This window comes from Chroicocephalus ridibundus, chromosome 4, assembly GCF_963924245.1.
Source record: "Chroicocephalus ridibundus chromosome 4, bChrRid1.1, whole genome shotgun sequence".
Taxonomy (NCBI): Eukaryota; Metazoa; Chordata; class Aves; order Charadriiformes; family Laridae; genus Chroicocephalus; species Chroicocephalus ridibundus.
In genome coordinates this window covers 34,624,240-34,642,127 of record NC_086287.1, presented here as the reverse complement: position 1 = coordinate 34,642,127, position 17,888 = coordinate 34,624,240, and the positions used below count along the sequence as shown (strand labels likewise).

The following is a 17,888-nucleotide window of genomic DNA, read 5'->3' as shown; positions in this document are numbered from 1 at the left end:
TGTATGAGCAATAGCAGTGTTCGACTAATGAGGGTGTATGTTTGTTCTCTTCTCTGTAATCTGAATTCTAATCATGGGCACTGGTGATTTTGTGTGCTGTGTGCCCACAAGTAAATAAGAGGAATTAAGAATGCTTGTGGTGCACAAAATGTAAAAGACTTTGAAATAAAAGTTCTCTGTCACTACACTTCTTACCTTTGTTTTGTCTTCGATCTGATATTTAAAACAGTTTTTGCACTAGGGCATCTTCTGTTTCTGGTCTTTGATATTTAGAAAATTTCAAATAAAATCAAGTTGAAAGCAAGGAGTAATCTCTGAGAAAGAAGAAAGAAGCATACTCTAAAGGCTAAAGTAAAGTATACTTTCAAAATCAGTAAATCCTTTTGGGGAAAAAAAAAAAAGAAAGAAAGAAATGCAGGAAAAAATGAAGTACGTGTTTTTTGACTTGGATTTGTCTGGATCCTTGGGGCCCTGCTGCTTGGCCCTTTTTTTAAGAATCCCAAATGTGGTTCAAATTTGGCAAGAGGCTGGGCTACAGTTTCGGTAAGCTCAGACTCCCTATGATTCAGTGTCTTTACTCTGAGCTAAGAGAAAAAGTGGGACAGTAGACCCTGGTCTGAAGAGTACAGAATGTGTTGTTCTAGGTGTTGGAGTCAGAATCAGGTATTTGCACTCCCGGTGGGGTATTTCTTTGTTTGATGCAGAATTTCTTGTCACAGTCAGTAAAATTAAAGGGATAAATGTGTTAGTTTTTCCATCAGCATTGGATGTCTTGCAATCCTACTGTCAGAAACAGGAAGTTATCACCAGAATTAACTGAAACTCATTTTAACTGGTCCTAAACAAAATGTTAGTCTCAGCTTTGGTTGCTCAAGTGTTCAGGAGCTTGAGGTTCATTCCAGATAACCAGAAAATCCTTAACAGTCTGAGTATGCGGAAGTTGCCTCTTATTCATGGACAGAAATGGAATTTGACTCCCCAGCTTGCTGCAGTTGAAATGAAGATTTCTATATCATAGTGGTTTAAACGTACTAAATATAGGATGTAACTGTTCTGTATAGCAGATGTTATATCAATAGGCAAGCTGTATGACAGAAGGACTGAGTCACTTGGAGGGTGAAGATCTAATTGCAGTTGGTCATGTTGTAGATACTTAAGAATGGTAAAACCAGGAAGACAGATGAGCAGAAGGGAATGAATATATCACTGTGAAGATATCACAGTAGAACTGGGCGCTTTACTGGGATGCAGTGGAAAATATTTGCTTCATCACAGTGTTGTGGGACAGGGGACAGACACCTACTGAGCTCCCTTGCATCCAATTCTGCAATAATGTTCTCAGCAAACTAAACATTAGTAATTTAAATAAATTAGCCAAAGGGACACAGGGTATTTTCTATGGCCCAATGTTTTCTAAGGCAAATATAACATCCTTTAGTTTAACTTTGTGTGTCTAAATTGGAAAGTAAACTAGATTTTGAGGTAACTGATTTGGTAGAGGCAATAGACTGGATGTGAGGAAACCCAAAGTATCTGATTAAAGCTATTATGGTGTGATAGCCTTCAACTATTGAATAAGGTGTCCAATATCTTGATAGAGTAAAAATATTAAACACAGCACCAAGCCAGATAAGGGTTAAGGAGCTGGAAGATGCAAAGATGCATACCTGTGAAAGGGGTCCTGTGAAGGGCACCTGTGAAAGGGCAACCAGTGGCCACATCTGAGAGATGAAAAACTCAGTAGGAGGCCAAAGGATCTCAGTGATAAGAAAATCACCCAATTCAGAGGACAGTGGTAGGCTGTCCATGGGGCTTTTAGCAGGAGAGAAAATAAGTCTCCACATAACTGGGAAAACTATGTCTATTTAATCTTTCCCCAAAGAACTCCAATTAGTAACCCATGATAATAAGCTATGAAGTCTGTATTCATGTTCTTGGTACCACTTATATAACTACCATTAGGTACAGCTACCTATGATTACAAATACAGTTCTAGCCCTCAGATTCGAGTCAGGCTTCTCATTTGAAATGCAATCCAAATTAACAATATTGAGATCATAAAAAGGGAACTAGAGAGTGGCTATTTTTAAAACACATTCATCGAAAGAAACATTAGCAGTGCTATATAAACGTAAGGAGATGAGAAAAATATCAATGTACAGAGCAGAGAAGAAAAACATAAGACACAATATTTTGCCAGTCTAAAACACAGAGATGGCATCACTGGAAGGTTAATGGTACATAACCAAAGACAAAAAAGCTGAAGAACATGATACAGAAAAATCATCTAGAAATCAACAAGGCCTTATATCATTAGAGGAGTTAAAAAAACAAGTGTGAATTTTAAATCAATCAGCCCTTTTCAATAGCAACCAATGTTCAAAAAAAAAAGAGAACTAAAACCCCAATATCTCCCAATGAACAAACGTGGTGATAAAACCTAGGCACATAACTAACTACAGAGATGCCTAGGCAGGAGATCTAATAATGGAAAAATATTATTTGGGCTTTTTATGAGATGATCAAGATGGATCAGTCAGCTGTTTATACAGTGTTAACAGCAGCTTAGCATTTCTGGTAAGTGTATGTGGGGTTTTTAGGTTATTTTATTGCTGCATGATTAGTGAGAATCAGACATTCTGGTATTTAGTCACACTTTTAGAAGACTGGCAATTTGGCTTTTCCACGTATTTCACTTTTACCTAATGTGAGAGACACATGACACATAAATTTTTTTTCATTGAAATGTCTATTCAAAATTTTGGTTAGATGTCCATTTGGTTACACACCTCCCCTGGGTGATCTAGCCTCTCTATCCTGATAACTTCCTTTTACTGATGCAACTATAAAACAAGCAAGCCAAAAAGTTCAGACCCAAATTAACCCAAAAATTTAGAGTTTTACAATAAATTTTATAACAATACCTATTGTGTGAGACACCTCCCTTCATTATTTTTGTAATCGTGGTTCCGCATTCACCCCCTTAACAATTTGTAAAAGGTAATAATTTACAATGGCATCCCTTAATCGTATGTCAGATTCAGCATATTCTAATGTGTTAGATTTAATAGCAAACAAGACAGTTCATGGAAGATATAGAAAGGAGAAGTAGTGACTGGTAAAGAAAAGAAGTCAGCAATGGAAACCTTAGGCTACTGAAGGGCAAAGGTTACCTCCCACTGGAAACCACTCTTCCTGAGCTGGTATGTGCCTGCAGAAAATAAAGAAAAAAAGAATTATTAATGAGGTCTCCATGAGAGAATGATATTTGCAGGCATTAAGAAATCAGTCATCAGAGAAGAAAAGCATGAAGTGATTCCAAACAAATGAAGGCTGAGCTGTATTCTGCTGCAATATCTCTTCCCAAGGAGGAAGAGGCAATCTTGGAGCAAACTGAGCATTTGTCAGTCATCAGGGCTTAAATGGAAAGAAATGGCTGTAAGACTTTTTTGCAACCACAGAAAGATGAACTGTATTCAGACTTGCCAGGCATCTAGGCCTTTCCCTTCCCTTCCCTTCCCTTCCCTTCCCTTCCCTTCCCTCCTGTCTCCCACCCACTTTGCCTTCACTTGCTGACGGGGAGATGTGTACTCTCTTAAATCACAGCCACCCTATAAGAACAGCGTCAGGTTCTGTGGACAAAAATAGAACCTCGTAAATCGTGTTTGTGTAAGAGGGTGACTGAATCATCACTGATATCAGTAGATATGGGAACTCATAGCCTATAAACCCTAATAGCTTCTCCTCAGACTAGTGTTCTTGGTATTATTCATACGCACACAATTTTTAATTCAAAAAGCTCTGCTCATTTCAAGGTATTTTTAGGATCTGAAATGACCCCCCCAGCAGATACACTACTTGTCATGCATTCAGGTTAATCTTCAGAAGAACTTTAGGAGCTCATATCTCTGAAGATGCTTTGTTTCACCAGAATCACATATTCTGACTCTTCATCTCAACCCAATCCTTATGTAGCCTCTGGCTTTCCTGAGGTCCTTAGATTGCTTTCTGTTTCTCATTGTCTCTGAACACTCATTTTTAATTCTTTTGCAATTTATCCCTAGTCTTTCTCTCTTACAGAGACACCGTGGGCACAAACAAGGCATCAATTAATCTAAGATTTTTCTGCCACTGCTGTACAGCATCAGACAACCTCAGTGCTTCAAAGAACCAATTGTATCACCAGTATCCACCTGCCCAAAATATTTAACCAAAAAATATCTTCCAAAATTTTTTGATTCATCTGTTATGGTAACCTCACATCTAACATGATAGCTTTGAGCAAGCTTGAGCGTACAACATCAAGTAAAGATAGAAGAATTACTACCTGATCTATTAAGTTAAAAGAGAAGCTTTACTGTAAAGCACAAAAGGGTTATTATTTTTAATCTCTGTAACTGCAAATGTGGTTTGCAGTTAGGAAGATTCATTTCAGAAGGATAAACATCTGAGAGCTCTTTTTGGAATGTTTCTTCGTGTGTCCTTCCCACTGCTTTGATTCTCCTCTACAGCAGAATCACAAGGTAAACATTCATAATCAGATTACACAGCCCAGTGATTCTGAATATTACTTGATTACTTCACTTCCCAGACTCAGGGTACACAATGACATTTTTCAAAACTAATTGAGAAGTACAGATAGAAAGATAGTCAATAATACTTTGGAGGGTGGATATCATTACTGGAAAAAATACTGGAAAAAAAATTTCTAAAGGACATATCAAAATGATCTGGTTGTCCCTCAGATATCAAGGAATAAGGCCACCCACTATACCTTGATGTTTTAACACAACAAAAAAATGTGCAGCCAATACACACTGGGAACAACACTGTGGACCAGAACTAATTCTTCGTTTCTGAACAGATTCATGAGCACTTTCATTGCTCTGCTTATGAAAAAGATACACCTTCTCACCATTTTAATCTTACCTGAAATCTGTTGCATTACATTGGTGATGCACACTATGTTGTATTGCAACAAATTTTAGGGGACAGGGCAGTTAATTCTGTAAATAAACTACACTTCACTAAGAAAAGCCAATTGAAAAAAATAATACGGTACAATCGACTCTAAGGAGCAATAGCGTTCAGGTAACACTGAGAGAAAATGATACTCTAGAGCTGGAATATTAATGAAAAGTTCAATTAAAATCTAGAACAGAAAAGTCTAAATCACTAGTCTTTGAAGTTTTTCCTCATTTGCACTTAGGAAATGGCACAAAAGAAGCTTTGGTAGTGTACTATACAGGAATATAAAGTAGATGTAAAAGCAGCTCTTAACCTTTGCTTTAAAAACCTCACACTTCTACATTCCAGGAAAAAATATTGAATAACTTCTGCCTCTGTGATTTTGAAATCTACATTTTTAAGAAATAAACTACCCAACATCAAATATATATAAATTAGACTCATATCAAAAGACCATGTCAAAGTCAGGCCTGAAGCAAATAAGTGTGGTACCACGTCTGAAAATAGACTGTTTTGAAATTGGGGTACTGTTATTTTTACAGACTATCAAGATATTTTTTGAGCACATTAAAATAAGTGGTGAATATACTCCTAACAATGTGTTCTCTTTGAAAACCTCTATTGAAATACAAGGAGTGGGCAGCTCATACTGCTAGGTGAATGTAATATGAATTACTTTAAGAAGATACAGTGACTCTGAAATTATCATCAATTAGAGTTGCCAAATTAAGTAAGAAAAAATAATGGACAAGATATGGAGGTGGGAGTTATGGAGATATAGTTACTACTAAAAATACAGGCAAAGCTGTAAAGGCATCATGACACAGTACCTAATGATTTGCTTATTATTCAACATCTATTAAAATATCAGCTTTTTAAGAACTTATATTCTCTTTATTTCCTGGATCTAACAGTTGGTAAAATATTTTTCTACTGGTTCCAGCACTGAATGGCTTCATTTAATGCTACATTTTTATTGTGATAGTGCTAAAAAATTGTTGTTAAGGAACTCATTATTTGACAAATGGTATCTTAATGTAGATGTATACTGACCACATGGATTTTGTCAACCTAAAATTATTATTATAGATTCTACCCATTTTAGCATCTCTAGAAGATATGAAACTAATCAAATCCACAACGATCAGTACTTTTACTAGTTGTCCAGGCTTCTTCATCAGAGTTCATCATGCATTTTCTTATGTCACCGTCTGCTAAGGACAAACATATATTTGGATTCTTTTGAATGGTTCTACCATTTCAAGCTATTTCCTCTGCTACAAAAAAAAATTCCTTCAGAAAAAAAAAAAGGCAAAAATTATCAGCAGTTTGTTTGCAGAAAGCTCTTTATTGATTAGCAGCACTGGAAGTGAATTTAAAATACTTACCCAGAGACTTGAAATAAAATATATGCTCAAATTTTTTGCAATCTCAGGATTCAAAACAGTAAGCTTCTTGGGGCAGAGACCACAAGAAGATTTTATTTGTACATGGTACTTAGCACAGTGAGACCCCGGTTTTTGACTGCAGCCCCCGAGTGCTAGTGTAATAGAAAAAATAAACTATAATAATAATAAACTCTGCCTATTAACTTGACAGGCAATTTTTGAAATAATGAGTCATCAAGGAAACTAATTTTTTCCCAATAAGCAATTCAGCCATTTCCTCTCATCACAGATAATATACATCTGTCTTCTATGCTGTTTGCAGAAATTCTGTAGATGTGCTGTGTCTTCTCATGAGAAAATTGGTTCATGAAATGGAACAATTTTTCTCAGACTCACGATTTCTTCTTTATTGAGGGCCAAATTGAGCCTGTGTTCAATTGCCCATGTCTGGGACAGCAAGTAGTTACAGCACCTCCAGGGTAAGCCGGGGAAGAAATTGTGACTCAGAGAGTACCAACCCCTTCCTCAGCCTCAGCTGCCTACTTGCTCCAGAAAGAAAGTAACCTCCAAATGCTCTATAGTATAGACTATTTACCAGCCCTGCCAGCTCAGCTCAGCTCACTGCCATGTTGCGGGGCGGGAGCCAAGATTACTTTCACACCCTCCTCATGTGTGCAGAGGACATGAAAAAGAACAGAGTTCTAAGTGAAAAGCCTTTATTCTCCATCCTGTGGGAAACTCAAAGTCTACGGAGGCCGTGTGGAGACTTAGTGCTTCAGTAAGGACAGATAAACCCAGGCATCAACCTGACCCTTCCTTATTAGCTAACAGCATGTGAATAAGAAGTCAAAATCCTCAAAAGTGGAAAAGTCAAATCCTTCTTCTACCTAACCAATATGACCTTAAAGTGTTTTTTTGTTTCTTAATTTCTCTTTGACCTGAAACACCACCCATAAAACCTTAAAACCTGCATGTCTTAAGCATACAATGTTATGTTGGCATGCCTGGCATGTTTTGCTGACAATTTTCTATGGTGAAGCAATAATGTTTATAGCCTCTTCTTTCAGAGATTTTAAAGTTGCCAGTGGCAACTGAAGTGCCTTTGATTGCCTTTATTTGCTATGTGGATCCATATTAATGACTAAATAAAATAGCCAGATGATTTGAGCTCTCTCAAAAAAATCACCTCTGATTTTGGATCAAAGACATGTTTAACAATATCCACAGTCCTCATGCGTCCACACCACACAATTTGATGTACTCATCATCAATCATATGCCTTATGATTAATTTGAGTCGTTATGAGTAATGTCTATCACCGCAGTCCTGGCATGAATAATTATTGTTCTGCACCCTGCTGAGATAACTCATTTCTGACAAAGATCAGCAATTTGATATCTGCATAAAAGGAGAGATGAAACAGGAATAGTTTATTAGAATGGTATAGTCTGTTCAAATTTTTCATAATAAACTTTTTTACATCCTAGGAATTGATAACTGCTTCAAAAAAAAATATGAAACAGACCTCAACAGCTTGAAGACATTGTCTTTGCAATTACCCCTGGATCTTTCCATCAACATGTGGGATTTGTATATCAAAAATAGTAATAGGAATTTTAGAGCCTGCTGGTTTCCTGGAGACTTGTACTGCAAATAGTAATCACAGTCAGAAACAAAGCCAGGTCATTCTGAGGAAGACAGAATAACATAGGCAGGATCAAAAGAAGATGGAATTTAACACAAAAAAATTTAGTCAAATATAGAGATTATTAATCAGCCTGGAGAAAGAATGGACAAGACAGACATGCAGGAGCTGGGAAGCTAGTGAGCACAACTGGCACCTGCAAACCAAAGTGGAAAGTGTGATCCACATGGGCAAAAGAAAGTTTACCAGCAATTGTCTTTGGCCAGAGCTGCAGGTTGAATCCCATCAAGAGGTTTCACCCTTGTGTGTCATCAATAGCTTCCTCCTTTGGGAACATCAGCGGTGCCGCCTTGAGCGCCAGCCCTGGTGAGAGCAGCACCGTGGCTCATGCACTGAGGAGTGAGAGCAAGTTGACACAGACGCTGTTTGTGTCTATCATTAAGTCAAACAGGACCAAAAGCCTCAGGTTCTCCATCTTCCAGGCAGGTGTTTGAGGCACTAGATAGCTATTTTTGTCCTAACTCAAAGAACATTTAAGTATGCCATGTGAAATGAACTAACAGAAGAGACTGAGAAGTTCTCAATTTCAAAATACCCTACAGTCTGGCAATTGAGTTTCTTCTTACCAACGAAATGAAAAAGACTTATATTTTCTAGTCTTCCAACAGCAGAAGAGGGATTTGAGCCCAGGTTTCCCACAGGCTGTATGAGAGCCCTTACTAGTGTGCAAGTGAGTAAAGCAGACAGTGCCTTCTGCTGTGTGAATCTAGACTTTGAAGCCATAACAAGACATTCTGGCAGTTGGGGCAGGATGTCAGTTTAATACCATCGTGCCTTCTTTCCACATGCACATGTAATGAAAGAGGAGCAAAAAGTAAGTGGCAAAAGCTTCTTACCTTTACTATCACATAAACGGCTACTCAGAAAGTCAGCATATGGGCCTCTTGCCCCAGCCTTGCTACAGTTTCGCTTTTCTTCTTTTTTTTTTTTCCTTTTTTTCTCCCTACTGAAAGTGCAGTTCATCAGCTCTTCTAAAACTTGAATAGACCAAGCTGTTTTAAACACATCCTCTAGTGATTCAGCCTTAGTATCATGGCTCTGGTACAAATTCTGCCTACAACTGTTAAGGAAAGACAGTTTCCTTCTTTCTTGGCGTGCCTCTACAACAGCATCCCTTCCCCCAGAAAACACTGCCTGCTTCAGCCTTCCTCTTTTCTAAGGTATGAACTTTTATACTAGACTTAATTCTTCATTTCAGATCTTGTAAAAATAAGCCTCTTGTTTTTCAAACAATAAGCAGGTGTCCTTTCTGCAATTACTGTCTTGTCCACTGTCCTTCTAAAAAGTCTTGTGTGTCTCCTGTGGAGGCATATTTTTGGCCACACTTGCATTTCTGACTGATCAGGCACATTTCTGACTGATTTCCCTAATAACTTTAGCTAGTTTAATTTTATATATTAGTATTACTGGTATTAAATCAGCATCTGTATTAACTTATTGAACTTTATATAGGTAACTTTGCCTTATTTTTCACATAAAGCTAAGCAGAACTCTAGATGTCTCCCTGAGTTTGCAGACTCCAAAACAGTAGCAAGCAGTAGCATCTGTTCTTTTGATCTTGGCAGAGCATCAGTTCTGAGGCCTGAAGATGAACTAGCGTATCCATTGGTAGAACTTTTTTCATTCCTGAAACCTTTAGAAAAATAGCTAGAATAAGAACCTATTTTGTATTTTAACAACCCCCCATGAACTCTCAGACAAGGGACTTGAAAAGAACAGCAAAGATATTTATTATATTTTGTAATATATCAGTAGAGTTTAAGGTCAAAAAAGACCGATAGGTCACTTGATGTGCTTCTGTACCTCACAGCCCAATAAAGGTACATTTGCATTGAGGTAATTACTTTTGTAATTAGACGACTCCCTGCAACAATTTGCATGAATCATCCTTCCTGTTAAATATATCTTCTCCTTTCTGAATTGAATTTGTCTAACTTCATCTTCTAATCACTGATTTTGACACTCTTTTCTCAGATTTCACCTCACACTCTGAATTTATTCACACTAAAAGTCACTGCCCAGTTTTCTTATCGATAAGTACACTCTATTATTTGATTTTACCCTTTACTGTCCAATGCTTACTCAGTCTCTTTAATCCTGCTGGTGTCCCTTTCCTGTATTTAAACAAGTCTCTTTCTATAAACGGCACTGCTACATCTATGCTGCTACTGCTAATACTTTAGCTGATAAAACTGCACTTGCCTTTTCACATTTGCTCAGGCCAGCGGTTATGCTGCGGTTAGCTGGGTCTTCCTTACCGTCACAATAATCCATCAAACATGAGAATCCAATCCTCATTTTACTACCTCCCACCCCCTCACAGCTCAAAATAGCCTGGACTTGATAAGCTTCCAGGTGCCCTGCAAGGATGAGAAAGAACTTCTAAGCAAGGTTCAAGAAAAGCTTGTCATAGCGGTGAAGGGGTAAAAATGAGTAACTCAAGATGTTTAGCTCATTGGATTTCTCCTGGAACAAGTTACTGAAATGGTGATTTTTGTAGAAACAGTGTCATACTGCACAACAGTGAAGTGGTAAGTTACTTTCTTAAATAGTTTTACATCCAAGTAAAGTGAAAAGAACAAGATTTACAGAGTCGCACTCGGGAGTTAGCCTTAATGTAAGTAGAGTTATGTTTCTTTCATAGCAGAGAAATGTTTGATGAAATTCCTATGATTTAAATGACTTAGATTTTTTTCTTTATTATTCCTTATTTTACAAGTGCACATACATCCTTCAGCCTTTGGACCTAAAATTGTCTATGTCATTTTTATTTCACTTTTGTTCACTGAACAAATGAGGGAATGACTATAGTACATTTAATAAAATATTAAAGTCAAATTTTAGGAGATTGAAAAAGCAAACAGCTTTCAATTCCCAAATCATGAATATCAACATAGCAGCTTGCTTCACAGTGTCAAGGTTTGAGTTCAGAAAGAAGGCAAAGATTCCCATCCCATGAATAAATTACTATTTGGAATGGAAGAAAGCTAAAGAGGTTTGATCATTGGGTTACCAGTTCAATAATCCCATATCACACCATCATGTTTAAATTCAGAAACAGTAGTGATGTCTTTGAAGTACATATGCACTTTTTTTGCCTGATCACTAATTATTACAACAATTCCAAATACGTTTGATAGCTTTAATTAAAAAAAGATAGAAGACACCAAAAAATAGGAACCACTTCATCACACAGGTATTCTTTAACCTGCAACTTCAGATATTAATCAAAAATGCATTTAGTTTGTGTGTTCTTTATACTCTTGTAGCGCTTGCACCTTCAATCTCCTGACCTGTTATTGTCTAGTTTCTCGTCACTAGCAAGCACGGGACAACATTCAGCTCAGCAGTCTGATCAAGCAGAGTGTTGCAGAAGTATGGATCTCCTCGCTATAGACCAGATTTCTGCTTTTTCAGAACCTCCCCACATTGCAGTGATGCTACGTTGGCATAAAAATTAAATTTGTTCATTTGTTTCAGTTTTCTTCATTCCAGCATGGAAATGAAGCAAAAGGAGGAATCAGATGTACCAGCAGATTTTGCCACAGGGAAGGATTTTCTAGTGCTGATTCCACATTGATCCAGAATTTTAAGTTTCCAAAACCTCAATTAAATATTTCCTTAAATTTCTTGCCAGTCCACTGTTGCTGCCTGACTGCTCATTTCCCACCCTTCTCAGCATTGGCAATGGCACATTGGGTGATCTGAAGGAGCAATATTGTGAATTTGAACTCCATACAGGGAGAGGGGTGAATAACTTCTCTCGTCTTAGAATGGATATCATGCATGTGGAAGATTGTCTTGAGGTACATACAAGGAAGAAGTAACCAGAACAACACAGTATAAACCCAACCTAACAGCAAATGATATTTTAATTCCTGTGTTAAAACACTAAAGTCTGAATTTATTCCATCTAATTCCAAGACTCTAAGTGAGGTTCCTAAGAGGAATTTAGGCTGAGCCTAAACTGTCAGAGCTGGTTGCACCAGCGCTCTGTGCTGCATGAAGCACCCCAGGCTTCAACATTGTTCCTTTTGCTCCTGGATTTGCCTGGAAGGGAAATGTGAGCGTGCAGGCAGGAGGGAGACATGATTACATCCAGCCAGGGCACTAAACAGACTAAGTGAAAGACTTCTCACAGCGTCCACCTACAGTTTGAACATGGCTTCACTTAACCCAATCTTCCTTCATAGCCAAGAAAGAGCGAGGAGTACCTGGAAGAGGTATTCTGACCTGATCTGCCTCTGGTTCAGCTCTTGGAAAATCTGCAACAGTAAAGGGAATTTGCCCTTTGCCTTTTAAAAGTGATTGCTAGTGTTGATACAGGAACCCATGGTGCTTTCTTTCATCATAAAATAAAACTGAATAGCAAAAAAAATTTAGCTATTCCAATCACTTTGTTTCAATGTACCTTGAAAAATGTGCATGCGTGTGTATGTGTACATATACATGTATATAGATAGATACATAGATATATGTATATTTATATGTAGATATAAATGTATCTATATATACAATATATTGTATCTATCAATAAAATATCTTAATTTGAATATAGAAGACTGTTCAGACATAATTACCTTTTAGCTAAAAATATGAGGAATAAATTTTGGTGGTTTTAACAGGGAAAAAAGTCCTTTGGAAAAACTTACCTATGATAATATATTCTTTGACATTACACGTTTATTTCATGCAGGCGTCACATTTATATTTTATATAAAATCAAGGGGGTTTTTTAGGATTTTTAATCATTCCAATAAAAATTTGCATATTCAGCATATTTTGTGGGCAACTCCAAAAATGCAAGGTTTGGTACAAGATAAGCCGTGGCTCTTAAGGTGCAGCCCCTGAATCGTGGCAATGGCAACTGAAGCTGAATTTCGGGGAAGTATTGATTTTTTTCTCACTTCTTGCTATAAACTGGCAAAGTGCCATGTCTTTCAATGGACAGTAGTAAACACGGAAGAAATCTTAGATGTTCCTAAGCATTGAAGTCTAAACATATGCAGTCAAATCAGAGGAGAAAACAAAAAAAAAAAAAACCCAACCAAACCAAACCTAGCTAATTTAATCTGAGTTTATTCCAGGCCTGCAACCTTCAGTCTAGACCATTCTCTCTGTTGCTTTGGTAGGACCCAGCACATGGTAATTGTCTTCTCATAGCCAGCTGTACACCCCTACTTGGGTACCCGCAAGCTCAAGGGCAAGGTCAAACAGAAGAATATATTGGACACACTTTGGCTGTTCAAGATGGCATATGCCAGAACAGGGGTCTGCTGTGCAATACAGGCTCTCAAAGAATGAGGTGAGGAAGAAAAAAATCACCAAATCAAACCAAAGAAGTCCAAAATTACTTATGATCTATACTTTTTTCCTTCATTATTTTGTATTTTCTTTAATCTCTCCCTGTTTCCCCCTACCCCCTTATTTCTGAGAAGTGTTCACTCCTAAAAGAATGAGCACTGAAGAAAGCTGGATTTGTTTTTCAAATGAATCTTGTGAGGATTCAGTAATTGCTGCAAAACAAATCATTATTAATTGATCTGTACAATACTACAAGCTTTGGTACTCTTCTTTGTAGTTCTCTTGTTCTCTTGTTCTGCACCTACAGTTTAGTATTTTAAGGTCTTAACACCTACACTTTTTAATTTTGCAATGAAATGTTCTGCAACTTCACTTTTCTGTTATCACTTTGTGTTTTGCAGGTAGAGTATTGATTTAATTTACAAGCATTCCAGTTTTCTATAGCTACAGTTCGTCATTTTGCATCCTTTTTATATGAATATGTCTAAATCTCTAGAAAATTGAAATGCCACACCAGTAATACCTGCTTCTACTTAATATGTCAAAAATGTAGTTTTATAACTGAGTATAAAAAAGACATTCAGATTATTGACATTTAACTGTAAAGAATACGAGACTGCCATTATTTACAAGTGGTTTATTACTTTCTTTTATGAATAGGTTTAAAGAACTTTGTTAATTATATGCTGTATGAGTGCAAAAAAAGCCTCTACTTATACATTTTAAATGCCCCTTTTTCTATATAATTACCTTTAAAGTAAGATGAGCATTGCTGCATTGCATTAAATTTATACTCTGATATGTTCTCTGAATGCGCTATAAATGTGGAGGTTCTTTCTTTCTTAATAGAATTTCACTTTTCTCATCTGCAGTTTCAATATTTCAGAGGTCTTTTCATTTGATTATACATGCAAATCACTTGGGAGACCTAAAACACTTATCTAAAAATTACTCATTCCTGTATAACGAATTTAACAATCTCATCTACAGTGAACAAGACTTTCAAAACTATTTCCAATTCCTCCGCAGAATTACTCTGTTTCACTTGGATACAGATCCTGTCACCCAGCCAAACTGTAACCAGTGCACTCTAAGGTCACAGCCAGATTAATGTTTATGTAAAATACAAAGTTTAAGCCGCCTCTGAGTATTTTACGCTTCCCAGTTTGGGGGGGGGTCATGTGTATGAGGCTGATTCCTATGCATGACTGACTTAGGTTAAGCTGGAAAAAATACCACCAGAATATTACCGTCTAGGCTTGCTGTGGGGTGAGGTAGTCACCACCATGCCCCTTCGTCCTGCCTCAGCTAAAGAGACTTTGAGGTAAGACGTCACCTGTTTCCCTCTTGTAGCAAGATGCCCAGATGAGGCAGGCAGCTACTGGGAACGTCACCAGTTTAGCAAGGAAGGCAACCTTCTGGTAGGATTGAAAAACAAGAAAACAAAAACAACAAAAAAACAACTAAGGCACTAAGTAGTTTTATTATAGATCCGGGGAATTAATACAGTTTCAGATTAAAATCAGTAAGTATAATCATTACACAGCTGTCTTATTATTACCAATGTTTAACTGGATACATTTATGTAGACTCACTTTAGCCCTTGTTTTGAGAAATATTTTCGGTCCCCAGTATTAGAGAACTTACGTGCTGTGTAAGATACTCCGCAGGGTGAGCAGAATTATCTCACAAACCAATGGAAGCCAAACTGTGAGGAAACTACCTGTAACTACAGTTAAGGTCTGCAAACCCTGGAACAGAAAACTAGAAGCAAAGTGCTGAAGACTAAAACATATTAACTAATGGAATCTTGGCATATTTTCCGCTGCAGTACCACAGAAGTAGAAAAGCATTTCAAGGGAATATACCGATAGAAATGTAGATTTAAACAGGTAATATGGCTAAGGCAAAAATGTGAAGCTAGTTCCAGGCTGCAAAAAAAAAAAAAATAAGAATGGCTATGTGAAAAGCCTCGGGCAAGAAATTCTTTGGGGCTTAAAATATGGAAAACGGGAAATAGGAATCTAAATTACATTCCTATGTCCTATTTTTCTGTCTCACAGAATATGGCATCATTCTTAAATCCCATTGTTCCTAGGGTCCTCAGATTATGTGAGATATCTTTTTCATTTGAATTTTTCTTTGGAAAAAACAGTTTGCAAACTTCATCTGACGAAAAAAAAAAAGTCTTAAAATATTTTAAAAGTATATCCTATGAGATATAAGTAGAAAAAAGAAAAGTAATAATAAATAGTAAATCCAAGTATTTTATTTATCTAGATAGTTATGTATATATAGTTTTACTTCATTATTTTAAGAAATTATAAGAAATTATAACTATGTACTGTGATCCGTAATTTTGGAAAAGATGAGTTGACACTGGTATTTTAAAGTCAACAAGATATCTTCTTTACATCTTAGTCTACTTGTCTTATACACAAACACTACTACAAAAGTCCAAAATGAAGAAAATGTCCATTCTTGCCTTCAGGAAAATGTATATGTATAAATAGGTATAGCATGAGTATCACTTGTATTTCGTATTTCCAAAATTATAAAATCAAATTAAGCCATGAATAGGGTCAGAATAATGATGAAAAGTCCAAGTCCAGGACAGAAAAGAGAAACGGGGAAGGAACAGTAATGAGCTCTCAACAATTTTATGGCTCCTTGTGAAGCTATTGAATACCGTACTCAGAATATTGTTTTGACTTTCTATATTATACTAGCTACTTCAAAAACAAATTTTGCTTATTGACAGAAATTTTAAAACAGTTAAACCTAGATACCACAATGTATGCTGTTCATTGGTTCTTCTACATTCTCTGTAGAAAGTTCCAAACATTGAAACCATACGACATGGAATTAGATCTTCTCTTCCAGTTACCTCATGCCTTCAGGTTCTAGCTGCCATCTTTGCTACTGCTCTATTATTTCTCCAGGATTTTTTTTCCCTCGTGTTATATTACATGCTAATAGCACAATTGTTGTTTCCCATGTCAAATATACTGTCTTCAGTAAATCGTAAGAATGTAAATTGTTCCTATCTGCCTCTGTAAAAAAATAAACCCTTGTTTAGCAAAAATAAAAGTCACTGGTAATAGCTTAGAAGTGTTTAACAGGATAAAGGTTTCCTTTCTAATCTATTTATGAATATATATATATTCTATAGGAGAACACAATCACTTTCATCAGAAAGCCTTATGAAAAGTTGTGTTAAATAATTTGGAAAAATACCATCCACAGACAACAGCCCAATCTCTGGACTCCAAGAGTCTATCAGCCAGCACTAGAGTTGCTCAACATCCTGCATAGCAGGGGTTTTCCCATGTTCAGCTCCTTTATCTCTTGTTAAAAGCATGTGGAACACAGAAACAGAATAGTTTGGGTTGGGAGGCACCTTTAAAGGTCATATAGTCCAACGTCCCCTGCCATAAGCAGGCACTTTTTCAACTAGGTCAGGTTGCTCAGAGCCCCGTCCAACCTGACCTTAAATGTTTCCATGGATGGAACATCTACCACCTCTCCAGGCAACCTGTCCCAGTGTTTCACTACCCTTATTGTAAAAAATGCCTTCCTTATATCTAGACTAAATCTTCCCTCTTTTAGTTTAAAGCCACTACCCCTTGTCTTATCGCAACAGGCCTTTGGCATAGCTTCTAGGAGGATCCATTCCATAATCTTCCCAGGCACAGAAGTGAGGTTCACAGGTTGGTACTTCCCAGGGTCCTCCTTTCTACCCTTTTTAAAAATGGTTGTCATGTTTCCCTTTTTCCAGTCACCAGGGACTTCACCTGACTGCCATGACTTTTTAAATATCATGGAGAGTGGCTTGGCAACTACATCAGCCAATTCCCTCAGGACTCTAGGATGCATATCATCAGGTCCCATAGATTTGTGTATGTTCAGGTTCTTCAGGTGATCATGAAGCTGACCTTCTCTTACAGTGGGAGAGACTTGTCTCCCCTAGTCCCTGCCTTGTGGTACATCCACTCCAGAGGTGTGGGAACAGATGTTGCCAGGGAAGACTGAGGCAAAAAAAGTTGCTGAGTACTTCAACCTTTTCCTCATCAGTTGTTACCAATTTGCTAGTCTTGCTTAGTGGGGGGTGTGCTTTCTCTGACCTTCCTTTTTTTGGCTGACGTACCTGTAAAAGCCCTTCTTATTATTCTTTGCATCCCTTGCCAAGTTCAGCTCCAGCAGCACCTTGGCCTCCCTAACCCCATCCCTACATAACTGGGTAGTGTCCCTATACTCTTCCTAGGATACCTGTCCCTGCTTTCACTGCCTGTGCATCCCTTTCTTGCCCTTTAGTTTGACCTGCAGGTCTTGACTCAGACATGCTGATCTCTTGCCTTCCTTTCCTGGGAACCAAGAGCTCTTGTGCTCTAAGGAAAGCGTCCTTAAAGATTTGCCAGCTCTGTTCTGCTCCCTTGTCCCCGAGGGCAGTTTCCCAGTGGGTCCTATTGACTAACTCCTAGAAAGTTTGCTTTCCTAAAATTCAAGGTCCCGACTTTACTCTT

The 17,888-nt window shown here is 37.4% G+C and overlaps 1 protein-coding gene across 3 annotated transcripts in view; it reads right to left on the bottom strand.

Annotated features, from left to right (window-relative positions):
* The window catches only part of LOC134514805 (uncharacterized), a 110,936-nt gene that overhangs the window by 66,739 nt on the left and 26,309 nt on the right, over positions 1-17,888 (bottom strand). For all 3 annotated transcript variants that reach the window (XR_010070822.1, XM_063333087.1, XM_063333088.1), the window contains exon 3: positions 3,174-3,211. Coding sequence is in view for 2 of the 3 variants with exons in the window: in XM_063333087.1 (XP_063189157.1) it covers positions 3,174-3,211 (38 nt within the window). In the remaining variant the exon portion in view is untranslated. The remainder of the gene's footprint in view (positions 1-3,173; positions 3,212-17,888) is intronic.